Source organism: Pyxicephalus adspersus, chromosome 5, assembly GCF_032062135.1.
Source record: "Pyxicephalus adspersus chromosome 5, UCB_Pads_2.0, whole genome shotgun sequence".
Taxonomy (NCBI): domain Eukaryota; kingdom Metazoa; phylum Chordata; class Amphibia; order Anura; family Pyxicephalidae; genus Pyxicephalus; species Pyxicephalus adspersus.
Window position 1 is genome coordinate 35,910,229 of NC_092862.1, and position 12,594 is coordinate 35,922,822.

The window sequence follows — 12,594 nt, forward strand, 5'->3', positions numbered from 1 at the left end:
TATCGAGCAAATGTTCAAGGCTGAAGGTTAAGTATGATAAGTGGTATGCATTTTACTGTCATAATCGGGTCATTACAAAGTGCATTATATATTTCCAAAAAAAAAAAATATCTATAAAAAAATTTCATTGAAAGCTAAACCAGTTGTAAGTGTTACTCATTTAGCAGGATTGGAAAGTAAACCTTTCAGTCGTACGAAGGTTAAAAGCGACAACCATTATATAAAAGTCTCATAATAGCTTGAAACGTCAATCATAACGAATGCAGGAAAATAACAGTGAATGTGTAAAATCACAGATCGCAAATGAAAACAGAGGACTGTGTACGATTGTAGGGTACAGGGCAGCCCTCCACCATGGGGCTTCCTAGCCAGGCGCCCCAACCGACACTTTACAGTAACCACCCGGCTTTTTTTGGGTGGTTACAGAAAAGTGGGGTCACAATACAGGAGCACAGAACATGTGTGACATAACAAAAAGAAGGAAAATTGGGACATACTACGAGGTTGGCATTAGAAAGCCAACAAAAATTTAGGGATTACTGAAATTTCCATCCACCTTTTTGATACCCGCCTACAGCTTCTTCCCACCCAGCTAAAAAAAAAAAAATTCCTGGGAAGAGCACAGACTTCTTTTAACTACTTTGTAAAGCTGACCAGTTTGCCTGTAAATGTACAACAATGAGTCCTATTAAAGTTTTAATGTTTTCCCTGAAGTTGTAGGCAACACAAAATTAACACATTTCTCAAGCACTGTGCATTAATAGGGGTTGCAAATAATAGACCGATACAGACAGTGACACAGGAGGAGAGGACCCTGTCCTGAAGAGCTTACAATCTAGGAGGAGGGGGAAGTATCACACAATAGGAGGGGAGATATGGAATGGTAGGTGGGTAGTTTAAAAGATAGAAGATAACGGTTAGGCACCTTTAAAAAGGGGTTTTAGTGATCTTTTAAATTAGAAAGTAGGAGGAAGCTGAATAGGACGAGGAATACCATTCCAGAGAGTCGAGGCAGCTCTAGAAAAGTCTTGGAGCCGTGCGTGTAATGAGGTTATGAGTGAGGAAGTCAGTACCGTTTCAGATAGACTAAGAAGCAAGCCAAATGGTGACCAAGAATCAAGATGTAAAGTATCTCTAGAATATAAAGACAACAATGCCATACTATGAAGAGAAACCCAACAAAATGGCTGCTTAACAAGGACCTAGGCCTAGTTTAACAAAGCATATAGGACTGGAAAGGAGCAGGAAGGGTTTTGTCTGTTCTTGCCAAAGATTGGATTGCAGCCTGCAGTGACTGGGGCCCTAGCCTGAGAAATATACAACTTGTTGCTTGTATGTAGAATAAAGCCTTCCTTTCATCCTTATCTGATTACACTCTCTGTGCTCCAAGACAGACACAATGAGCGACTATTCTGCTAGGACCATGGACTGCAAGGACACTTTCTAAATGGGCACAATACATCATAGATTCTGGCTCTGGATCCTTGCATGTAATTAGCATACTTCAAATTATAAAAAAAATCTTTATTAATATTAGGGAACAAAATAAAACGACCTTGCCAATCCAGCAGTAGAATTAATGTTTGGAAGAAAATGCTTTTTGTGTGAAATGGAACATCGTTTGACAATAGTTCTATGAATGAGGATGAACATCTTGGGAAAAGGAAAAACCAATAAAAACAGGAAATAAACAATGGCTGGTAAAGAGCACAACAACCCAGGTTACCGAACACAAAGCTTGAGGGGGAGAGCTATAATATTAGCTAAAAATCAAAGTTAAATTCATTTATTTTCATTCTGTTGTAGCAAAGCTTCCCATAGACCGCCTCCAGTGCTGGATTTTATTTCATTGGTAGACCAAAGATAGTCCATTGTTTTTCGGCAGTGCACCACAGCTTCTAGGAGTGGGGACAAGCTCATTCTAAGACCAGGATGGAGAATGGTATTTATTCCCAAATATGAACATTACTGGGCATAGATGAGCTATGGGTCGGAGGAGCCAGGATATCTGCGAGCCTTTGGCAGAAGTCGTATTGTACATGGTCTTTACAACCAAAATAATTGAACGGGCTTGTGCCTTAGCAGAAGGAATTTTCACCCTGTAAAGTGTATGTTCGCTGTGCTCAGTGAATGATGTCAATGGATCTATGTACATGTCACTAAATACTGAAAATGAGAAAATATAAAAATGAAGGGACAATTACAAAACCAATGCAATTTCCTAAGGGCCTCAGGGTATTACTAAAAACGATTTTTTAAAAAGCACACCTCCATGTTTCTACTTCCTCCAATTTAACAGAACATCCTGCTCAGCTCAAGAGCAAAATGTAACCAAATCAAAAAATTATTGTGTCATGTGTGTATTGAAAGATCAGGAATTGTAGTGTCAGATCCCATACGGAGAGATGGGAAGATGGGGAAGGGTGTTGTGTAAGTTTGATGTGCGCTGCCTGTAGACTGCAAGGTCCTGAGTGCATGGCCCTATGTGACACGTCTCTGTGTGTATTGGGCTCCTGTCAGGTGATGACATCAGCACGGCTTTCATCATCTGTTAATGTATAACAAGCTTGTGGTTTCTGTCTTGTTTTTATGAGCATGACACACTGGGCTTGACCCATATACACACTTTTTCCTTTGGGAAATACCTCTCTTTGTCTCACACTTATGTAATGGCTATTCTCATTGGCACCTGTGTGCTGATTTCTCACCTTCTTAAATACAGATTTGGGAAAGCGTACATAGCGCATTTTATATAAATATAAATTTTAGCAATTATTGTTTCGGCTTTGATTACTTTTTGTAAGGTAAGGTAAGGGTCCTTGGAAAAGAATACCAGAGTGATAGATGAGAGAGATGGGGAGAGGGGGGATTGGAGAGAGATGGGGAATGAGAGAGAGAGAGAGAGAGAGAGAGAGCATTACCTATTACAACCACATATTGTAGCAATTCTGAAATCCTTTCATATCCAAAAATGTCTATCCAGTTTATTAGAGATAATTCTAAAAAAAATAGCAACAATTGTGAAAACTCCACACAAACTCCCAGTAAGCAGCCAGGCAGATAGTTGCTGTGGAGGACACGATGGGAGTTGCTGTTTAGTAGCCATTAATGTCTGCATACAAAAAAAGAGCAGCAAAAGGAAAAGTTTTATATTTGATGAAAATAATAAAAGGCGTATCATAGCAAACACATGAAAACAAGCCGCCCACTGTCTATAAATGAAGAAGAAAAAAAGAGCAAGTGTCAGACGAGTTCTGGAAGTTCCCTTTAAGGGGTTAAAATAGAAATAGATGGAGCTCAGGATCAATAAAATGAAGACTTGAGTCTTCCCAAGTGTCCTGGTGTTTGTAGTGCACATGGACAGAAGTCTCCCATAGCATGAGGCTCCATTTCCAGCCTTTATTTCCGCTCTAACTGCCACAAATTATACAACACTACAGCTGAACGCTGGGCCCCTTTCCTTTCATCTGCACGCCAAGAGCAATCACATTACCCTGGTAACCAGCGATCACGTGACCAGCACCTGCTCTTTTGGCTGCATGCCATTGACTCAAGCCATCTGCTTCCCTCAATCAGCTTTCAAACATTGGCAACACCTGCGCTGCTGCGTTTTGTGGTCCTCTTTTATTTATATATTTTTTATTAGTTTCCTAGTGAATCAGTGCAATGGGGGGAGAAGAGGGGGCATACAAATAAAGAGTCATTAACTCATTCCATGCCAATGTTCAATATGCAGCAATGGGGCATTCACAACCTGAATAAAGGGAGAAAAGGGAGGGGTCAAAAGTCAGAGCTTTATGATTGGTTGTCAGAGGCTGGTGGTGAAAAGGGTAAAAACATTAAAAACCCCCCCCCCCCCCCTTGGAGTGACTAGTGTGTAGGACCAGAGGCAACTTTGCGTCTCCCCCAGCCCCCTCCTGTAATGTACAAAGCAGGAAGGGAAATCAAAGCATTCTCTATAAATATTCATGAACCGCGTTCTTAATTTTTTAAAACAGTTCATCTGTAAACAGGAGAATCTCCGCTCATCGGAGGACAAAAAACGCACTTCCTTAGATTTTATTCAATTAACATTTACAGCGCTGCTACCCCTTTCAGTCCCAAAATTGTCCAAGGACGCGCGTTTCACGGAGGCTTAGATTCAGTTTTATGGCCGATACCCTACACACAGCTGTAAACAAACTCCTATTTTATGAAAGATCTGCAAATCAGAATGAGCTTGCTACAAACTATTTAAACTGTCGACTAAATTGAAGGACTTTTCCCCCCCAATTACTGCCTGCCGATTGCTAACGCGTTTCCCTTTCAGCCACAGAAAAGTTGTCTCTTGAAAGATATGCGAGTTATCCCATCACACCTGTTCACATGATGCAAAAACACAACTCATTTTCTCTCCATTGCTTTTCAATTGGCCGCCTTGGCCGATTGAAAAGTTCAACTACAAAAAGTGGAAGAGGCCTCCTGCAAATGGAGATTGTTGCGGGACACTCTGTACGGTATCAACCTATACAGAACATTTGTAAAGGATGGAGAGTTACAATATCACATTCTTCCTGTAAGAATTGTAAATAATCAACAAGTGTTCTTGGAAAGGAAGAATAATTTAGCACTTGTATGGTCGCTGCCTCCGTGTTTGAGCAATTTTACCCCACAGCTTGTCAATCCCATAGGTGTCACCATTCATTTATTTACTGCCCAAATTTGGGTTAAACCAAAATTTGACAATCATACTTGGACAGGAAGTGAAAGGAAATCTCCCCAATGGCAACACCCAATAACAGGGATTCTCACCACTGGATCTAAAGCTTATTTAAAAAAAAAAGTTCAGTTGGAGTTCCACTTTAATGACACTTTGGATAAAGTGATGTGTGATGTAAAAGACAAGGACATACAACTCAGCAATACAACCAAAATTTGTATCTTTGTAGCCTATATCTACATTGGCTAAAATGCTACAAATGATCTATTCTAAAAGACCAACTGGCTGAAGGAAATGTTAAAAATTCAAGAGTTTGGAAAATACTAAAATATTGGGGGGAAAAAAGGTGAACCTTGAAGATTTCATGGTGGGATTACACTTCCAATACAAGTGCCCTGTGGATATTTACCATAAAGGACACCTTTTGATCGCTACAAAACATGAGTGCGATGTATGAAAACCACGCCGCTGTCTAGTAATAGTTAAGCTTTTGTATAGAAGCTGCAGATCTGAACTCGGCTGCCATGGCAAGATAAAAGTCAGCAGCTAATACTTCATAATGGGTGGCTGTGTTGTCACAAAGGGAAGCTCACCTTTGGTGTAATATCAACACCAACAATGCAACCCCTTCAATTAGGTAAATGTGGCAAGCTGACATCAAAGACATATAAAAAGGGAAAGAACGGTTTTATCTGCTGCCCGAGTTGACTTAATGTTATGTAGACTCTATAAAGAGCTGCTACATGCAATTGCCTGTTGTGAAAAGAGTCTTACTAATGTGAAGTAAGGCCAGCTTAGAAATATTTTCATGGGTGTTGCTTAAAAAGAGAAGAATTAAATGTACAGAACTAAATTGGAATGAGAAGTCATGCTCACTCTATGGAGACTTCAGCAGTGATCTCCCCGATCCCTTTTAGCTGGGCGTACCACCCAGTAATTTCCAGTAAACACCCGGCAGTTTTAGGGAGGTTACTGATGAGTTGGGTCACAGAGGCTGCCACACACTTACAATTTTATCCCACCCAAAAGAGTTCAACACTGCATCAGACAAGGCCTATAGCATCATAGCGACAGGCAATACAAAATATACAAATTGTAATAAAGTACTAAAAGTAAATGTTGCATTCAGCTGAATATCCTTATAGCACCTTGTAGGTAGATAATTTGTGGCGTGCCCAGCTAAAGGGGCTCGGGACAACGGTGTGATAGGTAAGCCGCGTTTGGGTGGACTGAAACAAAGCCTATGAAATATAACTGCTGCAAATCAAACATTAACAGTGCAGAGCTGTGCTTTACTTCTACTTTACAATGAAAATAGTCATATCTGAAACCACAATAACACAATAAGTTACAAAAACTCAAACAACGTAGCCAACAGCCACAACAATAGCCGGTTAATATAATAAAAAGGCATCAAAGCAATAATAATGCACAATAAATGACAACACAGTATTGTCATTCAGACCATTCTTAGGAAGAAGCTTTTCCACAAAACCCCGAAACTGTAAAATTCCCAGAAAGAGCTGTAAATTCTAACAGTAATCTGACGTATATTTTAATCCTAATGAAAACAGTGTTTCTGAGCCGATTTGGATTAGATACTTCTGACTGTGCCTCCATCTGGAAATTATATACTTCCCAACATTGGTCACAGCTTGAAAAACAGGTTCAGATGTTTGAAAACTGTTCAGAAAGGTTGTAAAACATTTCTGATTCTGAACACAAAAATTACAGTTTTTTTAACTGTATTTCCAAATGCTGCTTTGGCAAGTGCCAATTACACCTGAACATATGTTTATATATTATGGCGTGCTGACACATACTGAATACTGCAAGCATCTGCAAATGGCAAAAAACATCCTATTCCATCGCAGCGGATTCAGACTGTCCAGGGTTATCCTCTTCTATGACTGCTAATGTTTATTGTAATCACCAATAATTGTGAACTCACACCCTGCAATGCCTACGCAAGAGTGGGCTCCTTCATTTGCCAACGTTCAACAATACACACATGCAACCCGTTGTGTTTAGTAACATCTAACACAGTAAGTCTAATGGTCATAGAACGAATATGCGGCAGACTAAATACAAGCTTTGGTAGAAATCTAAGCCATATTCACTATGAAGATAGTAGACATTTCCAAGCTTGATTTTAATAAGGCATAAATAGGAGGGTCAGCAATCATCTGGTCCAAAAGGCTCAGGACTGTATGTGGAACAATAGTAGGCCAATCCTGTTTGCCTTATGACTTTGGCTACTCTATGGGACCACCCTGCAGCACGAGTTTAAAAAGAAATATATGCTGTATTGGTGCAAACAGCTTTAGCATTCAGCAATTTATTGAAAAAATACCAATATTGGCCTTAACTGATTTAAAATAAAAGGCTTCTTGTTTCTTGACTCAGTGTTCTCCCTAGCCTCTTCTAGCCGGGTGCACCACACGGTACTTTTCAGTATCCACCTGGCTGTTTTTGGGTAGTTACTGAAAAGTTGGGTGATAATACAGGGATTGCCACCTACCTACAAATTCTTCTCAAGCAGCTTAATCTATTTGTGTTCTATTCTGGTGCAGAGATTTCATTCAGTTGAATCAAAAACTGGCATGTGCTTACCTTGTCTTTTTGCTGGTCTTGGGTTTGGGTGTCTTCACTTTTTTCTCTTTTGGCTCTTTGGGAGTTTTGGGCTGCTTTGGGGCCTTAGGTTCCTTGGGCTCTTTCTTTGCTTTAGGCTCTTTGGGCTCCTTGGGCTCTTTTTTAACTTTAGGCTTTTTCTTCTTCTTCCCATCCGGTGTTCCCTCGATGAAAAGTTCTGGATTTTCCCCAGGAAAACCTTCCTGACCAAAGTTAGCATTATCCGCAGTTATGTGGTTGTTTTTTTTCTTCCTTTTCTTTTGCGGAGGAGACTGCATTGATGGCATGAAATCTTCTGTGTTCAATAGAGGGGCATTGGGACCACCAAGTCGAGTCATATCCGGCACAGGATTATCAAGAAAAGTTTCCGATGGGGAATGCTGGTAGGGAAAAAAATAGTTTGATGAGAGGCAAGCAAACACTAATATTTCATAACACAACAAAAATGCAGACACATGGGTATAGTTTCTCACCACTGTGACAAGCAAAATAAAGGCTGCTAAACTTTTGCGTCAACCTATAAAAAGCTAATAAGTGAGATAATCTGGCTAAATTTATTTTGAAATCATAGGGAGACAACTTCTTGAGACACCAAGGAATGTTTTGTTTTTTGTTCTTTCTTGAGTTCAGCCTAAACTTATTTAGTGGTTTTGCAAATGTTTTTCATATAATTGTGAAGAATTTTCTCCACTCAGGTGAAAATAAAATATTGTAGGTTTGAGTAAAATGAGTGTAGGTTTAAAATGTTTGTTTGTAGTGAGTATCTATATACAGTCTTTGTTTTACAAATAAGCACACATACACAGCAACTTCTGTACAATGAACACAAAATGACACACAAATTCCCATTTACCAACAGATCTCTACTGAAGTGAGCACACAATTACAATAACACAGTGAGGGTATAAAAAACTAATTTCAGTCATTTACAAAACATTTCTGATGAGAAGACACATGTTTGCCAACCTAAAGTCAGCAATGTTTGGTGGACCAGTAACACCTCATATCTTATAGGAAAAGCTGTTTCTGTAAACATTTAGGAACAGATGGTCTGTCCTAGTCATGAGGGGGGGGAATCCAATACACAATATATAGACTTTTCAATGGCCATGCCGTATGCTTCTATAATAGATTTAAGCATACGCACAGTTTAGCATTGTTTTACCATGTAGCTTAAAGCAAAATTTAGGATTAAGTAAATATTTTTATTAATATTTATTTTCTTCATTCATTTTTAATAAATTTTACTTAGTATTAAGTAAATATTTCCTTATTACCAGACAACTAAACTAAGATATATATTCATACCATTGTTTCTTTTATATTCGTGCAGTAATCCAGTGCAGAATTTTGCCTCAATGTAGGAGCTACCTGCAATAAAACCCTTCAACTACTGCTCTCCTTCCTTGTGCAAACTGACCACTCCTGTATGTGCCTCCCCTGGAGTTTTTGGGTGCACTGGGTCCCATCCACAGCTCCGCTCTCTATACAGGCTTTGTGCAGCACAAAAACTAAAAACCTGCTACTTTGGCAATTACAGAGTGTTCAAAAGTATGCGGTGCACACAGAATAAAATTAACAACCTTTGTAGCGGGAATATATTTAGTCTGAAGTAGATACTGAGAAGAATGCCTGAACTGTGGCAGCGTTATCTTTTTGTAAATGTAGGGGTCCATAGAAATGGGACTTAATTTTGCCATTAAAAAAAGCATTTTTTTGGAACAATATGATGGAAAGATAGTACTGTGACCTCTGTAGCTGTAATTTTTTATACTTGCACATTATTAAGCACGCCCTTAGCATGAAAAAAATTCTAGGTTCACATTAAACAATTAAAAAAACTCATGGGAAATACATTTCCTTTTCCATTACAGCTGGAAAGTTGTAAGCAAAGAATCAGCAATCACAGATTACTGGTAAAGATAAAGTAAAAACCTCTGCATCTAACTATCTGACGACATTGTTATCCTATCGTGTAATGTTCCATCCTTATGGAGAATATAAAGGGGGATTATAAGAAGGAGAAACACTATGGCGATCTGATGGTTTTCCCGGAAGCCTAGGGACACCTTCACAAATGCTAAATAAAGACTGCCATGTAAATACTTTTATACTTTCATCTCAATATTTACATTAGACAAACAGAAAAGGATAAAAACAGGCTTAGCGTGCCTTTCACAGAACTCTGAAGGAAAGTCAGGATAACCTTTAGCAATGCAGGTTACCTTAAGGATTTATATGGTGAACGATTTATTAGGATTTTACAATGTATTTTATCTCAGTGTGGCTACAACAGACAAAAGGGAGTATTTCCTGTACAATGAAGGAGCAGAATGATTTCTACATATAGTTTCTCAGTCAAAGCTGGCGTCTTCCAACAATTCAGGACGTACACAATGATTCCCTCAGTCTGCTATTTCTATTTCTCTATGAGGGGGACGAAGGGTGAGAATCACTTCCTCTGGTTCAGGTTTGAACAGCAGCTGTTTAATCAGGAAATCATTTTCTTGCTTTCCTCTTGTAGTTTTCCTGCTAGTCTGAAAATGCCTTCTACAGATTCAAAGATTTCAATCTGTCGAGTAACACTCAGTACAACTCTGGGATAAGCAAAAAAAAAAACTTTAAAGGTTTCAAATGGTGGAACCATTCAGATATCCCAGTATAAACCTGTTGGTGTTTTGTCAAAATTAGAAGCTGGGAGGAGCTGCTAATATACTAATTACCCAATCTAAACCACATACCCAGAATAATTTAATATCTGTGCTTTTATATGCCTGGGAGCCTGCGGGAGGGATGCCGTATCTGTGCCACCCACTGAAAGCTGTGATCTGATAGGAAGTGGACGTTTTATTTTTAAATACACGTGTATGGTTAATGGAGCCATTAGAATTAGTCAGTTCAGATAGGAATAATATTTAGTGGGCTACTTACCTCTATTCCAGGCTGATAAATAAGTGGATAAAATGTTTAATAAAATATTATTGAACAAAAACGGATGTACCTAAATCTATTCTTATATTAGACTTGTGTAATCCCCTGTACATTCTGTGCTTTGTAGTGCTTTTTTTTCCCACAGTCTAATCAAAGGTTGGCGTGAGTCTAACGAACAAAAAATCTTGCCAAATGCAAAGGTCCAGTAAAAAGACTTTAGATTTGGATAAGTGTGTTAACATATAAAAGGATTGTAACATTTTAGACCCATGTGTGCAGTGTTGAAATGTCCAAGAAAAGCTGAGCGTGGCTCTTTCTTCTTCTGGCCGGTCATCTTGACATGCATAGTTTTCACTAAAGTAACCTCTGTTTATATATTTACATACCATACACTTACACAGCCTAAATTGTTTGAAGTTGGGACAGATTTATTTTAAGGGGAGGCGTCAGCTGAAATACTGGAGAGCCATGGCCAACGTGGTCATTCTGATCCTCGCTAATAGGGCACCATTAAAATTGACTCATTATTAAGATGTTTACATGACTCAATAGGACATGTTGGAAGATGTGAGTAGGGTCCAAGCTTTAATATGTACAATACTTAACCATCTGTGATCTTTATAGTTCCAAATCAAACATAAAAGAGGTTCAGTGTTCTCCCCAGCACCTTTTAATTGGGTGCACCACCTGGCACTTTTCAGCAACCACCCGGCTGTTTTCTGAAGAATTGGGTCACAATACAAGGGCTTTTAATTTCTTCCCACCCAGGTGGGAAGCACCAAGCACCAAGGTTGTATATATAAGGGGGGGTTAGAAAAAAAAAAAATAGATCCACACTACAATTTACGATATACTTTTCTTTGCATTGTACATGATAGTAAATTATGACCTGTGATTTTTTTTTAAACTTTAATATGTAAAAATTATTAGGTTAATTTAGATTTTTTAAATAAATAAAAACCCTTTCCTTTAGGATCAAGAATAAAATTACAATAAGCTTTTTTAGTGTACTAGAATTCTGAAAATCAAACACGCTTCCAGGCTGCAGCAAACTGGGCCTATTATGTAAAGATAGCAGGATAAGGATTTAATCCAATGAGAGATACAAAGGTAAAACTAGGGAAAGGGCAGAGCGCTTCCAATCCGGCTTATGCCCAAGTAACCCTACTTAACCCCTCCTCACCTATCTAGCGTTTGGATGGGTAATGCCATGACAGCTAGCGGCACATTCTCTGAGAAGGATGCCTCTGCTTAATGGCCATTTCCTCACATCACACCTATGCTTGCTGCTGGCTAAATCTTTCCTGTGGAAGCCTACAGCACATTATTTGAAATGCTAGCACTTACGGTGAGGTATTCCTGCAAGTGTATCATTAATATTTCAGTCCACAAGCCAGCTCATGGGGAGAGAAGAGAAGGCAACTGGAGTACACTCTAAATATCTAATAACTGAAAAATAAGATCGGGCACATCGGAGCTTTCCATCCTATCTGCTTACAAGGCTGAATTTTAAGGTCAGGTTTGACTAAATAGCACACACCAGTCCACAGAGAACAATCTGTGAATTTTGGAAAGCCATACTAAGCTGCGGCTATAGGGAGGAACAAACACTGGCTTGCCTTGGAATACTGCACAGTCACTGCGCTTTATATTCCCCCCACCTCCTATTTTTTTTTTATCTATTGATATGTATATCTAACAGCAATCCACCTAATGTAAATCCTAATAATGTAGAATGTTTTAGGAATGTTTGGAGCATTTGTCAATCAGATGTGTATAGGGGGTAATTTGTTTCTTTCCTGCTTAGCACAGTTCTGCACCATGGTTGTGCGTTACTGCTCCTTCAGACTCGCCAAAATCAATGCACTACCCTAGCAGTCCTTATCTTGCCACTTCTGCGGCAGGACCGTTTTAGTTTGACTGCTTCTAGCGACCAAAATACAAATGCTCAGCAAAAGCCATCACTTGATTTTGGTAATATCTTAGCCAACACTATTCCATCCCATCCTGAGTAGTATTGAAGCAGGATCACCCACAACAGCCTGGTAAATAAAATACAACATTACAAAAAGCATAAAAAAAGTCATCATGGTGGCACTTCTGCTCTTTTCACCTATGTAGGTGTTCCTGGATAACAGCATACAATACACTCTCTGTGATAGCAATCCAAACAAATCTCTGAATCAGTTGGTGAATGGAACCGAAAACCTAAATTTATCTCCAATAAAATTACATGTGTAACAAGACAAATATGAAGATCACTCAGAAAAACTGGCAAGGCATTTTGGCAGGAATCTTTCCGCTCATTTGATAAACCAATGAATCAAAACGCT

General features: G+C 39.0%; 1 protein-coding gene across 2 annotated transcripts in view; it reads right to left on the bottom strand.

Annotated features, from left to right (window-relative positions):
- The window catches only part of CHD7 (chromodomain helicase DNA binding protein 7), an 88,290-nt gene that overhangs the window by 40,310 nt on the left and 35,386 nt on the right, over positions 1-12,594 (bottom strand). For both annotated transcript variants that reach the window (XM_072411146.1, XM_072411145.1), the window contains exon 3: positions 7,313-7,710. In XM_072411146.1, the coding sequence (XP_072267247.1) occupies positions 7,313-7,710 (398 nt within the window). The remainder of the gene's footprint in view (positions 1-7,312; positions 7,711-12,594) is intronic.